The 14,802-nt window shown below is 41.8% G+C and overlaps 1 protein-coding gene across 1 annotated transcript; it reads left to right on the top strand.

The window, feature by feature from the left end:
• The first annotated feature begins 919 nt into the window (after positions 1-919).
• SEC61A1 (Sec61 translocon alpha 1 subunit) lies at positions 920-11,704 on the top strand. The gene is made up of 12 exons (XM_414364.7): positions 920-1,014; positions 2,099-2,166; positions 2,511-2,576; positions 2,681-2,759; positions 3,581-3,712; positions 4,469-4,578; positions 4,785-4,938; positions 5,632-5,792; positions 6,007-6,204; positions 6,596-6,787; positions 8,431-8,507; positions 9,354-11,704. The coding sequence occupies exons 1-12, from the start codon at positions 1,008-1,010 to the stop codon at positions 9,538-9,540; spliced, it is 1,431 nt and encodes a 476-aa protein (XP_414364.3). The 5' UTR covers positions 920-1,007; the 3' UTR covers positions 9,541-11,704.
• The last annotated feature ends 3,098 nt before the right edge of the window (positions 11,705-14,802 follow it).

Genomic DNA, 14,802 nt, shown 5'->3' with positions numbered 1-14,802 from the left:
CCAGGCTAAATAAATTGGAAGCTTTTAAGCAAGATCCACTGGATAAGGGCTGCCTACAGCTTTCTCAGTGCCATCAGTGGATGTCTTTGATAACTCTTAGAAGAGATGCACGGTTTCAGAAGCTGTGAGACAGGCAAATATAATGTCTATCACAATAAATAAACAAAAAGGGGAAGAAAAAACCAAACAACTATCAGGAAATGGAAATTAGGTCTGCTGATTTTAAAGTTAATCTCAGGAAAGGGATCGACTAATCAAACCATACCTAAGTGCCTAGAAAAGAACAAGGAAACCACAGTGGATTTCAGTCTTTATGATGAGTAATTACTTTGTATCAGCACCTCTATTTGCTTTCCTCCAACTTCTGTTTACCTTTAGCTCTCAGAGCAGCTATAAGTCCCTCTCTAAATGCCTGGAAAGCAGACAGGACGTTATGTTACTCATAGAAACACCTTCAGCAAGAAGTCAGTGGGACTACTTTTCACTTGGAGTACAATCACACGCTACATCAGCACCTTTTGGCACAAGGCACAGTGCTGCATCTTTTTACCAGTGCTTTATATTTCACAAGAGGCTCAGCTTTCTCCAGCTGTGTTAAACCCAGCCTCAGGTTCATGAGGACAGATGTGGCACTGAGGGACATGGTTAGTGGGCACGGTGCTGACGGGTCCATGGCTGGACTTGGTGACCCTATGATGACACGATAAGATGGCAGCCAGGGGAGCTGACTACAACTCCCATACTGCCACCCGATTGGTTGCCTTCACCCACGTGGAGCCAATAAGCATCAGTATTTCCCGGCGGGCGGGGCAAGCTCTGGCAGCGGTGCATGCTGGGAGTTGTAGGCGATTTGTCGGCGAGGAGGCAGAGGACAGCGCCTGCGCAGTGCGGACAGCGGCGCGTGGCAGGAAGCGGAAGCGGAAGGGCAGGGGGCCGGCCCGGCTCAGTCCTGACGTGTCCCTCCCGGGCAGCCGCCGCAGCGCTCCGCGCTCCCGTCCCCGGCCGCCATGGGGAGTGAGTATTGGGGTGTCTGGCTGGGGTTGAGCTCTGTGTGGGCGGGGGGGCGGGGAGCTGTGCTGAGGGGGTGCCGCTCTGCCCGAGCCCGCCGGGGTCCCGGGCTGCGCGCTCCCTCTGCGGCCAGGCCTCGCAGGGCGGGTGTGCTCTTTCTTCGGCTCTGGAAGCTCCCTCTGCCTTTCTTGAGTGAAATACTTGTTTCCTGGGCATGGCAACTTCCTACTGGAAGGAAGGAAGGAAGAGCCTTTTGAAAAGCGTCTTAGGCAGCCTGTGTGTTATCCTAGCTGCGAGGCTCTCCTACGCCTTGGTGGAGGTATTGAAAGCACAGCTTTTGGGGCAGTTGATAATTTGGAGCCGTTTTTTTTATGGGTTAGTCTTAAAGCGTTACGGAATTGCTGCCTTCTGTATGGAAGTGGGCAGCCGCCAGGAGTTTCAGTTCTGCTGCATCCCCAAATGCATGTGCAGTCTGAGCCTGGCCTCGAGAAGTTCAGCATTAACTGTTCAAAATCAGTTGTGTGTGATTGCGGCCCACTTGTGACTTTGTACACACTCCTGTTTTGTGTGTGGTTGTTTTGTTGAGGTTTCCTTCTAAAACTGAGGCAGCTTTGACTTTTCTGACCTGGGAACGTGTCCTTGTGAGTAGGGGGAGATCATTGCAGGGGCAGTTCTCTAAGGTCACATGAAGTAGAACATTGTGTGCGTGGACACTTCAGTTGTATGGCCTGAAAATAACCTCTGATTTTAACTTATCTCGAGTATTGTATTTCTTAAATGTTGGTACTTAAGAAGTGTTGTGAGATTAAATTATGAAGACATAAACGTGTGCAAAACAGCAGCAGGTTTTCTGTGCTGCCAACCTACTCATTAAAAGCAGAAAGCTCTCAATTTGTTCTTTCCTTTTTTGTTCTTCCCTGTTTCCACTCCATATTCTCCTTATCTTTTCTACATACCTCTGCATGAGGATTTAAAAAAACAACAAAAAAGGCAACTTTTTTTCTTAAATGCAGCATTCAGTTTTGTTTGAGCTTTTCCCGGTGTTCTTTCTTTGTGTGCTTATTTTGTCTTTTAACGAATTTCCTTACAGTAAAATTTCTTGAAGTAATCAAGCCCTTCTGTGTTATCCTGCCTGAAATCCAGAAGCCAGAACGGAAGGTAAGTTGGTGAAATTTCATTCAGGAATTTATATTTGTGTAACATAAGATGTTTGCATGTTAGTTGGCATTGTAGGGAGAATGACAAAGGACACGTTCCTGTAGAAGTGCTAGAACTTACCTTGAACTTGCTAATTTGGATTAAAGGTTCAGTAAAGATTTGGCTGCATGCAGTGCAGAAGGGATGAAAGAGTGAATTGTTTTGTTCAGTATCCTACACTTTGTCCCTTCAGAAGAAAATAAAATATCACTTTGGGATATCAATGTGAAAGTTTAGTGATTGACTGGATCTTGTTATATTGACAACTTTATCCTCTTCAATGAGTTGCTTTGTTTTTCCTTCAGATTCAGTTTAAGGAAAAGGTACTATGGACAGCTATCACACTCTTCATCTTCTTAGTATGTTGTCAGGTATGCTTCTTTTCCTGTGATTTTAAGAACGAACTAAGATGGTGAATGGGTGTTATAAAGTCTCTAAGTAACATTTTTTTTTCTTCTCTTGGTTGGATATTCAGATTCCCTTATTTGGTATAATGTCATCAGACTCAGCAGATCCATTCTACTGGATGAGAGTGATTCTGGCTTCTAATAGAGGTATGGTCAGTCTTCCAAGAGAAAATTTTTGTAACGTGGAAGAAAGCATTTTCAAATTCATTCTTAATTTGTGCTGTATTTTATTGAAATGAAAAGTGAAACAGAGGAAAAAGTAATTTTATCTATTGTAAAAATATAGATCAGTGTAGGATTGGAAAGACAGACTTTCATGGACAAAATGCCTTTGTAGCTGGCTGCAATCTATTCCTTGCAAGAATGAGGGAGCATTTTGTGAGAAAAAGAGGTTGGAGAGAAATTCCAGCAGTGCTGCTGGGACAGGATTCTGTGTACTTTCCAAACTATCTTAGTCATACTGCAGCTGTATTTGTTTGTGTTACGTTTTTCTGGATGATGTCTTTGAGTCTGCCTCACCGAAGATTAAAGTCTGTGACTGTTTTATTAACTTCAGTTTATCATAACAGCTTTTAATGTAGATACAAATGAAGAATTGTGAGATGATTATGTAAGCACTCAACTTGGAATGCTCCTGAAAGTTTGGGCTTTTTGTTTGTAAATAAATAATAAAGTTACTGATGATTGTCAAAGCCAATTCCTACCTTGTCTTGTTCCCAAAACTGTCCTAACAAAAGTCTTTTCCAGCAAATGTGATTCTTAAGGTACTGAGAAGTACCGCATTTCTTATTAAACCAACTTTAACAAGCTTCTGTTATCATGGACACCTCTTAAGTGTGTGGATATTTGGAGTTTTGTGTCATCTCTGTCATGAGGCAAGGGGTGGGAAGTCAAACTTCGAAAGAAAGTACTGGTGTGCACCATACCCACACAACCCTGAGGGTCACTGTGCTTCCTGTGTCTGACAGGTACATTGATGGAACTGGGCATTTCCCCTATTGTCACTTCTGGGCTCATCATGCAGCTCTTGGCAGGTGCCAAGATCATTGAAGTCGGTGACACCCCAAAGGACAGAGCTCTCTTCAATGGAGCACAGAAATGTAAGTAACAGCTGATGCTAAATGCCAAGGTAGAGTGATTTAGAGTTTCTTAACATTGACAACAGAGTGTTGAAACTTGCATTGGTCTCCAACATTCATTACAGGGTACAGACTTCTGTCATGCTATGTGTTCATGCTGTGCTACACATGTCTCTCTCAGCTGTCTTACTGGCTGTTCTTTGGCTTGTTAGCGTACAGCTTCAGATGGGTTTGTAAAGGAAGAGTATCTGTGCAGCTGGCATTTGTACTGCAGTCTCATCAAATAAACTAAGCAATGTACTGGGGACCTGTAGCTTGAATTATGTTGGTTGGTGTTCGCCTAAAAAAGTTAATATCTATGAAGATATTAGTTGTGGTAGTTGTTACCTTACACTTTCAAGCATGGTTCTTCTTTAGCAATATGAGATAAATGGCTTTTAGAGAAATTTGAGTGTTCTCAAATGTGTGGCACCGAAGCTCTTACTGATTTGTTTACTGGAAAGAAGGAATCATAACCAAAGTAGTGGCCTAACGTCCTCAGTTTTCAGTATTTAAAGACATCTTCAGTAACCAAAAATACTTGCTTCTAAATCTTTCTTTCTGAAGTCTGTGTGTATTTGTATTTTCAGTGCTTGATTTCAGAGAACAACCAACCTGCTCTTGAATGTTCTGTGACTCATATTTCTTCCCAACATCTACAAAGATGTGATGTTTTTGTAATTGTCCAAGACATAGATCTTTAAAACAAATATGTAATTGTTTTTTTGTATTCTACAGTGTTTGGAATGATCATTACCATCGGTCAGTCTATTGTCTATGTAATGACTGGAATGTATGGAGACCCATCTGAGATGGGTGCCGGAATCTGCTTGCTTATCACAATTCAGGTAATTTCTACTCCTCCCTCTTTTTCTGCCTTCTGAAAGGGTCAGGGAAATCAGTGTTATGGATTCTCCTCTTCCCCACGTGCAGAGAAGAGATACCAGTGTGCTTGCTTTCTCATATGTAGCCTAATCTTCTAATAGAAATTAATTTTTTTTAACAAAAAAATAGAAAGGAATGTGAGTAATGCTCCTGTTTGTTTTTACTGTAGCTTTTTGTTGCTGGATTGATAGTTCTGCTCTTGGATGAGCTCCTGCAGAAAGGATATGGTCTCGGTTCTGGCATCTCTCTCTTCATTGCTACCAATATCTGTGAGACTATTGTGTGGAAGGCATTCAGCCCCACCACGGTGAACACAGGAAGAGGTAATACTTGCATCAGAACTTCATTATTTTGTCATGTGGAACATAAACACAGCAACTTCTCCCCACAACCTTCTAAAATTCCAACTCTTTATATTCTTTTATAGAATCTCTTAAAGTAAAAAATCAATGGTCTCTTAAAGTAAAAAATACCCGTTTCTAATCCTGAACTCCAGTGTCATACAGTGCCTTCATAAAACTCGATAGGGATGACTGCTGTTGTCAGTAAGCTGGGGAGCAGCTGCAATACAAGTACCAGCTGCTCCTTTCTGTTCCCTGTCTTACTCTTTGCTCCAAACCCCTTATTTGCCAAACCTGATAGGAGGCAATCTATGTTGCTGTTGTATACTAGAAAACTTAAATGAGGTAATTGCATTTTTTTAGTTCAAACAATAACCAGTGGCTGACCACGAATGACACTAGAAATGTTGCCTCCCTCATTTGAAAATAATTTAAAAAAAATATTTCTTTTTTAATAACTTGGTGAATTATAGTGTCTCTAGAGATTGGTAAAGGTATCCCATTTGGTCTTTGGGTTGTGATTAGTTTCTAGTTTCATACAAGGGCATTTCTGAGTGTGCCCTTAATCAAGGCAGTCCTGTTGTGAGTCCTGTGCTGCAGAAGAATGCCTAATTGGACAAGCACTGAAATTTAAAGCTATCATGCTTAACTTTTTTTTTTCTTTTTCTACCCAAGGCATGGAATTTGAGGGTGCCATCATTGCTCTGTTCCATCTTCTGGCTACTCGTACAGACAAAGTCAGAGCTCTTCGTGAGGCCTTTTACCGTCAGAATCTCCCCAACCTTATGAATCTGATTGCCACCATCTTCGTGTTTGCGATTGTAATTTATTTCCAGGTCAGTTGGAATAAAGAGGGCTGTTAAGCTGTTTCTATGGAGATAAGAGGAAGCAGATTACACATCTAAAGAAAGTGACGTGCTTGCAAAAAAAATAATTGCATGTTTATTTTCTGTTGTTGTCAAGGCATGGCCTTTGCAATTCACGAGCTGTGGTATGGGTTCGTGCTGTCAAGATATAATAAGGGACTTTTCTCTTTTGGAAATTTTTCAGGGTTTCAGAGTGGATCTTCCTATTAAATCTGCTCGCTACCGTGGCCAGTACAACACCTACCCAATCAAATTGTTCTATACTTCAAACATTCCCATTATTCTTCAGTCTGCCCTGGTGTCAAACTTGTACGTCATCTCCCAGATGCTTTCTGCACGCTTCAGTGGGAACTTACTGGTTAGCCTCCTGGGCACTTGGTCTGTGAGTATTCCTTGTAATCTTCTATACAGCACTGTAGGAGTGCCATTAGCAGGTGTTCGGAGAGACCATCTCTCCAAGTACACAAAGACATCTTTCTATAGGTGGTCACATGGGTATGCTGAAGCTTCTAGATTAGTAATTTGTTTAATTTGTTGTGGACTTGCTGTAGATGTTGAATCTTTAATTTTCACAGTTCTTTACTTTCCTGGGGGTTCTTACTGTTCCTTATTTTATTCCATTTCCACATTAAAAACTGCTTACGATAGTAATGTTGAATCTTCGTATGTTTCTGTAAGGATAGTGAAATACAGTGATGGGATATAAACCCAGGATTAACTTCTTGGCTGAGAAACAGCAAGAAAATTGGTGACTAATTGCTTTTTTTTTGTAGGACACCTCAGCTGGAGGCCCTGCTCGTGCTTATCCTGTTGGTGGACTTTGTTACTATCTGTCACCTCCGGAGTCCTTTTCTTCAGTGTTAGAAGACCCTGTCCATGCAGTTGTTTATATTGTATTTATGTTGGGTTCCTGTGCTTTCTTCTCTAAAACATGGATTGAAGTCTCTGGCTCCTCTGCCAAAGATGTAAGTATAAAATGATAAGTGATGGAAGTATCTTGATTGAAAACAGACGGTCTGTTGCAAGATATACATATTGAGTTCTTCTTAAGTTACTGTTAAGCTGGTGATCTTCACAGTAATTTTTATCATTTGTGTAAACAGTGACTTTGATTTTTGCATTAGAAAGAGCTTTAAAAAATGACAACTGAGGAGAGGGCAAAATGAAATTTTTAATTTATTTTTGCCTGTTATCTTTACTGCTTTTTCAAAAGCAGTGACAATAACAAAAGACATAGGGTTGGGTTTTTTTTTTGTTGGCCTTAGGAAACTCCTGACACTGCTACGTGAAATCTGGTAAGTGTGAGCAAAGGTCAGGTAATACTGAAAGCTTTTAGTGCTGAATCACAACTGCAGTGCGTACAAAGCAGTTGCCACTTAGGAACCTGCAGGTAAAACTTAAGTATCCATTTCTGGCATAAAGAGCTCATTGGTTGATTTGAGGGAAGATTAACAAGAAGTTTTTATTTTTAACTTAAAAGACCTGATAACTCGGAATACAGTTCAGTGCATTAATGTATGAGTGGCTTCTTAAATTTCCATTTGCTCCAAGGTATTTGATGTTCAGCAACTGTATAATTCTCCAATTGGAATTGGAAAACAGGGTGGAAAATAGTTGTCATTGTGGTATATTTGAATTGTATGGTTTTGGGCAGGAAATCAAGTTTGACAGCCATATGGAATGGTTTAATCCATTCCTTAACATATATGTAATAGTTGCATGGTGAGTGTTAACAGCACGAGCACTCGTTTTGGGTTTGCATCTGCCTGTTTGCTGTCAGACCTGCAGGGAGGCACTTACAGCCATTTATAGATGGATTTTTCTTCTAGAATAAGTGGAGATATGACTTGTAACACTTCAGTATACTTTCCTGATATCGAAGAAAAGCTGATGTAAACAAGGTCCAAAATAAAAATTGATAAACCACTGCTTACATATACATTCACAGTATAGTGGGAAGCTGGTAGCTTAATCATCTGAAAGTACATTTAATTGGGTGTCAGGCAGCTTTAGAAGCTCACCTGCAAGAGTTTCAGTTCCTGTCAGTAGTTAGTAGATGTTAGCAGGGCTCAATGGTAATCCCATCCACTTGCAGAAATACCATTTAAGAATAGTGTTCCAAGAAGGGGTCCTTTCTCAGTCATTTCCCTTCCAATATAGTCTCACAAAGAGTTACATCAGCTGAATGTGGGAAACGGTTGGAATGTGCACTTCATAAGATGGTTTTAACAACATCAACTATACCCTAGCCAGCAGAGAGTAGAGAGTTGTATGTGATATGGGAACAGTAATAGTGTAACAGGAATAGTATGTAGTATGTGGGACAGCTGCTTGTTTCCATGTTTTTGTTTTCTCAGTAGGACTGGAATTATCCAAGAAGCTTTGCCTAATTGACAGTATGGAGAATTGCCTCTGACTGCAGTCTGGATTATTCCAAGTTAAAATACTGGCTAATTTTAAGTCAGATAAACAATATAAAAATAAAACATGGAAAAAAAAAACCCCATAACTCACTGAAATGCCTTGCTTTGGTTTTCCCTAGTGCTAGATTCTGTGGACTTGGCTAGGAGTACTAAGCTGACTTACTTCTTTTCTTTATTCAATACAGGTTGCCAAACAATTGAAAGAACAGCAAATGGTAATGCGAGGCCACAGAGAAACTTCAATGGTACATGAGCTAAACAGGTGAGCTATGCACTTCACAAGTTGCTTATGCAAAGTATGGGAATACACATTGTATTCTTTGCTTAGACTGACACTTTCTGGACCCTAGTGCATGGCTGTTCTTTAAGCTTCAGTGTTCTGTGCATGGGCATGGTGTACTGTCTCTCATTAATAGCTGGACTTGCACAGCAGGATGTTGTTGCTTTGCAGTTAGAAAACATGCCTGAACTCCAGAGCTTCCATTTTCTTGTTTTATTTTTCATTTTGTCTACGCTTACAGGGTAGTTAGCAGTGAGGGTGGAAGTATACTTTACTTCAAACTGATGAACAGCATTTTTAAATGGTTCATATGTATGTCTTAAGAGTACTGTTTTCTATGTACTCCTTTCTAAAATTAGCAGCTACTTAAATCCAGTAGGTGTAGAGGCAAGCAGGGATTGATCTCTAGATGAATCATGTTACAGAAATATTATTGCAACTTTAGATTTCAATCATATGCAAATGTCTTGAAGATCTAATACCCATTAATGTATGCTTAATTACCTGGTAGACTGAAATGCCTTCTCGTCTTAGCACATTTTTCCTTTCCAGTCAGACTGAGTTTTCTTTCCTTACCTGTTATACTGGTACCACTGCACAGCCCTTTTCTTGGATTAGTGGGCCTATACCAGAAGAGAGGATGCTACCATGGTTTAGATTATCTGTGTTGTCATTTTTCTCAGTGGTACTGGCTTCCTAGGAAATACCTATCTATATCCTTGATCTAGATACCTTCCATGGCTCCCATACAGTGATAATCCTGTTAGATTTACCGTAATCCTGAGCAAATTCTAATAGTACCTTTTGTATTCACACCTTGTTTTACAGGTACATTCCTACAGCTGCTGCGTTTGGTGGCCTCTGTATTGGTGCCCTCTCTGTGTTGGCAGACTTCCTTGGGGCAATTGGGTCTGGAACTGGAATCTTACTCGCTGTCACCATCATTTATCAGTACTTTGAAATATTTGTAAAGGAACAGAGTGAAGTTGGCAGTATGGGAGCTCTTCTTTTCTAAACCTAGCTTCTCATGGACCCAGGAGAGAAGGGAACAGCACTCTAAAGTATCCAGTCAGATGCAAAGAAGTAACGTAAACTTGATAATGTCATTCTATAGGAACACACCTTTTAATAATGTTTCTGAAGCGCATTCCCTTATGTTCAAACTTTTCTAGCATACTGTTTGCATTTTATAAATTGCTGGGGAAAAATGTGCACAATTTTTTAATGAAAATTGTTTTTTAATTATGTGTTAGGAGAATCAGCTTTCTGAATTGGATTTAGTTCAGTGACTCTGGAATTTTTTTATCCCCTCTAAAAATTAGTAAACCTGAAACCTTTACAGGTTTTAATAAATCACTGAGTAAGGTTGAATGTTCAGAAGGGATTTTTTTCCACCATTTAATTTTTTTTGCAGCTCCATTGCAGTAGTAGTGAGAAAAAACCTCTCCCCCTAATGCTTGAGTTCCGTAACTACAATTGTAAGCACAAGGAGTGTTTAATATGTTCAGTTTTGTGATGTATTTTTGTTCAAATATGGCAGATTTGGGAGGCAGTTGCTTCTTTTCACTCTAAATAGCAACTCTAATTCCAAATGTCTTGTAATTACTGAGCTGGACCTTGACAGATCTCAAATATTGACTTGAGGCTTGTCAAGTTTTGGTAAGAGAATGTGTTCTTTCCCATCACTCTTCTCTGTAAGCAGAAAACTCAGGTCAGTTGAGATTGTGCCAGCATCTGTGCCTAAGGAATGGCACCTTTGAAACTTGGTAGTATGACAGCTTTGTAAAAAACCTTTTGATTAGATGTCCTTGCCATTAGCTGTAGTACTTCTAGTTCTGATGCTAGCTGAAAGAAATACGTGTTATGGAAACTCAGATGCAAATCTGCTTGTATCCTTTGCTAAAGGTAGGTTTCATCAATTTTAACAATTCTGGTCTTATAGATATCAGGATGTTACCTGACTGTATCTACCTGTATGGTGAATTTTGAGTCGTGTTCATACAAAGGAGTGTGAAAAGAATGTCTCTTTTCCTGTAATTCTTGTACCTAGTTGTAGACATGAGACCCTTGTCAAGTAACTAACAGTCATGCAGAGGAGGCTTTTCCATCATATAATTGTGTTGACCTGAATGGTGCTCTGAAAAGTACTTCTACAGAAGGTATTGGGACCCCTTTTTTTGTACCATCATAACCTTCAAAATGGAGAAGTTACAGTAAAAGGCTTTAACGGACCAGAATAATCCTTAATTTTCCATTTAAGTTGTCAGTACTAATGAGGTGCCTAGGACCAAATGCAAATGTCTGTGTATGGGTCTTGTAAATGTTTTTGCAGTCAGTATTGGACGATGTGGAAACCAGAATTAGAAGTTGTGATGTTGGGATGTTTCTGTACACGGTTTCACCATGCCTTGCGTGCATTTGTGCCTGTTGTGCCAGCAGCGTATGATTTACTGCTTCTGCTCAGAGTGATGGGACTCTTACATTCCCAAGAAGCACAGATGACATCCAGAAGCCCTTGTTAATGCACTGAGCTCAAATACCAAATGCATGAGAATTCTGCAAATGCAGAATGAGATACACCTGTCTGTAAAAGTGAAGGCCTCGGGGAAAGGATCACAACGGGGAAAATGAACAAAAGGTTTGGGATAAAGCATCTGAAATGCTCACTGCCAGCTGTTCACTGTCGATTCACACTACTTTCTGTAATTTTCCTGTTCGTTTTTTTTTATAAAATATGAGCATGTCATGGTGTGATTTGGATGTGAAATCAGGGACAGTTAAAAGTGACTGACTGGAGAGGGAGGGAGTACAGCGTGGTTCTTTTTCTTTGGGTTGGTTTTCCAAAAATCCAATGTGATATTTTTTCCTTTTTTTTTTTTTTTTAATTTGTAATAAAAAGGACTCCGCTTTGGGATGTGCAGTTCTGGCTGGGCTGGAGCTGGATGTTTATTTTTGACCATATCATCCGTTTTCACTGATTGCTGTTTAGGCCATCAGCTCCCGAGTGTCTGAGCAGCACTTGTTCTGTGCATCTGTATTTTTGTTGTCCAGTGCTGGAGTCTTTGTTATTGAGCAGCTGTGTCCTGGGAGCGGGACCTGCTGATCATACAGTGGGTGTTCACAGAACAATGCCTAAACAATCTGCTTTATAATGAAATAAAGTACATCTTTGGAGCTAATGCTTGGTTCTGGTGCTTTGAATACCACCATCCTAATGAATGTGGAATACTGTTACCTGCCCAAAATACTGGAAAAAGGGATCCCTCTCAGGATCTTCTCAGTTCTTAAACTGAGGTTGGAGTATGGACAACAATCTGCCCAAGGCTCCTTAAAAGCTTATTTAAATAAATACCCTTTGCAGGAGCCTTGGCTGAGATTCTGGTCATTTAGAAAGTCATTTCTAAGAAATTTGCCTTAGTAATAGCTGTCATTGCTGCAGGAGTGTTATGTAATCATATACATCATCCCGAGTAATTGAAGTTCTATGGAGAGGAGTCATGCACAGGACAGCTATTCAAAATACCAATATAAGGCAGTGCTTGAGGTCCTCTTTGGGATGATAGTGTTTCCAGGGGAGGTCCTTGCACAACTGCTTCTTTTGCACTGCAGAGTCCATGTGAAAGCTTGTAAAGCTTTTGCCACTTAAGCAATGAGTGTTTGATATCCCACTGCTATTCGGGAAGCTGTAAAAGTCTCCCAGTTTATATAGCAGTTCATGTATTCCTAAGGCCTTATCTCTGTGTCCCTCTAGTTTTGGGACAGAAAAAGATCCCATTGTTTAACAAACTTCAAAAGCATGTTGGGGGGTTTTGCAGCCAAAATGATGTTTTTCACTGCTATAATGGTTGTTGCTTTGCTTTGTGGAGTGCTTCATTACTGTGCTCCCTTGATTTCCACTGGGATAACCCTGCCCTACGCTGTAAATAAGAGGTTGGTTGTGGAATACATTTAGCAATGAACTTTCGGTAAAGGAGGAAGCAAAGTGGTGGTAACTGCTTTTCCTAATTGTTCTCCACTGCAGCAAAGAACACTAAGCCTTAGGTGGCCTTGAAGTTTTATTCCAGCTTTGGGGAGACCTTCACACAGGTTTTTGTAAGGCTGTTGCTGGCATGGCATGACATCAGTGAGAGGTCCTCAATTGCCCTGTGCTGCATGGGATACTGAAACTCAGGTCCTCCATCAGCCCTCGCTCCCTGGAATACCAAAACTCAGGTATCCTTGTATGCCCACAGAGCGTTCCCATTGTTCCCCCAGCTGGTGAGCATCTTTCCAACCATGTGATGGCTGCAGGGTGTTCTCACCCTGTAAAGAGGAGCGCTTTCAGAGAGAATCTGCGGGGAGGGAGAGCAGTGACAGCTCTGAAACTTCTGTTTGATGTGTGGTTGGACGGCCTGCTGTCTCGGTTTCTCTGGCTGCTCCCCCTGCCAGCTTTCTGACATGAAACCCCAGCCTTCGCCTGCTTCCTGCCTGGAAAGGTCACAGCTTGAACTGCGGCCAGCAGCGTTGCTGGCACCCTCCCAGCTGCACGGGGAGACATGCAGGTGTTCAAACAATGCCTGCTTGTTAGGGGGGTCAGGGCTGTGCAGCCCCACCAAGCCTCGCCGAAGGACGGGTGCTGGCACGGCAGAGGGGAGCATTTGCCCACCTGGTGGCAATGTTACACTGCGAGTCAAGGTTTGCAATTTGGAAGAGAGCAGCAAAATGTGTATTAAATCTGTTCCGAATGTGTGTGGGGTCGTTTTCCCTTTGCTGCCACGCTGATGGGTGTCCTGCAGTGTGAAAAGTTGGGGATGGAGTTCACTGTTATTTCTAGGTTCTAGAATCAGGGCCAGGATTGAAGGAGCTTTAAGCTGAAATGCAAAAATGATCTCCTCCTTTTACGGTGTTTATAATAGTTAGAATACAGTCTATCGTTCTTCAAGCCTGCTCAGTGTCAGAGGCGGCTGCTGAGACAGCCACATAGCCTGCTGAATATTGCTCTACAATTTAGCCTAGACTGGGGCAGTCAATGGGATTGGAAAGAAAGCGAGAAAAGTAGCATTTAAAACCAAAATCAATATTCTAAGCTGGGGACCTAATTAGTCAGCGGGACTGTAAGCTGCTGCTTTATAGCGTGCGACTGCACGGATCGGCTAAAATTGAAGCTCTTCTGTGGGCCGGGTTCTGACAGTCCTCTGGCTATTGCTAACACGATGCTAGCCAAGCTGGCAGTGCCTGGCAGAAAGGAAATACCCCAACAACTGGCAGAGGGGCTGCGGTCTGGATGAGCACAGATGAGGTACGCTTTGTCACCATGCAGTGGGCTGTCAAGGTCAGAGTTGGGATGCCTATGCAGATAGCTCTTGTTGGAGAACAAGGAGGCTTGGCAGTCAACCTTGCAGCAACACAAATACCTGAGGGCTTGAAACAGATGCAAATAAAAGCCTTTATCTCTGTGGTGCTCTTTGGGCTCTGGTAAACCCGTGGTTTGAAGCTTTATAAAAGAAAAAGGCTGCTGAGAGTCACAGCAGAAAACTTAGTGTGCAGATGATGCTGTGTGATTAAGGTCAGTACACAAGCATGAGCTGTATTTTTGCTTAAAAGCTTTTATTTTGGGGTGACACGAGAGCAGGGAAACATTGCTGCTGTTGGATTCCATAGGGTTGTAGAGCAGCACCTAATGCCTCCAGAGCAAGGGCTCACCCTGGGCACGGGTGTGGTCATTTATTGGGTGATTTGGGGTTGCAGAGCTCAGCTGTGGAGGGTAACGGGTGGGGGTGTGGTGAAAGGACAGCTGGGAGAAACGATCCAGGAGAGATGTGTCTGTGAAGCTGTTCTACATTGGGGTGATGTGTCTCTAACTCAGATGGGTGCACGTGAGGATGCTCCTGAGCTCCGGTGTTTTGCCACCAACAAACTGTGAGTGTATTGTGGTGATGGTGGTGGTTGAGGGTGTGTGGAGGTGTCTGCTCTTGGATTTTGCTATTTACAGAAAGCTGTGTGTACCTGTGTGCTGCAGGAGTTGACTTCTGGTTCATCCTCCGTATCCCAAACTGACCCAGTGCTGCCTTTCTTCTGTTTCTGTGGCTGTAGAACTTGTAAGGTAGGGCTGTGTGCTTGTTAGAAATGCTCTGAAAAGGCCTTGGCTTCTCATAGGCTTTTGAGCTTGGAGTTTGAACTGGTACTTCTCTAAAAATATATGTATGTATTTCTAGAAGAACTTTGGGAATGAGAGCAGCCTCTCTTGCTTTGTGTTACCCCCGGCCAGAAGAGGCATTCAGAGATGGGTATTTTCAAT

This window comes from Gallus gallus, chromosome 12 (assembly GCF_016699485.2).
Source record: "Gallus gallus isolate bGalGal1 chromosome 12, bGalGal1.mat.broiler.GRCg7b, whole genome shotgun sequence".
Classification (NCBI taxonomy): domain Eukaryota; kingdom Metazoa; phylum Chordata; class Aves; order Galliformes; family Phasianidae; genus Gallus; species Gallus gallus.
This window is presented reverse-complemented; position numbering and strand designations above follow the sequence as displayed.

Bases quoted from the DNA above. Each gene is read 5' to 3' on its own strand.
- SEC61A1 (XM_414364.7), top strand. The intron at 6,205-6,595 runs GTGAGTATTCCT...TTTTTTTTGTAG, and splicing joins GCCTCCTGGGCACTTGGTCT to GACACCTCAGCTGGAGGCCC. The intron at 6,788-8,430 runs GTAAGTATAAAA...TATTCAATACAG, and splicing joins CTGGCTCCTCTGCCAAAGAT to GTTGCCAAACAATTGAAAGA.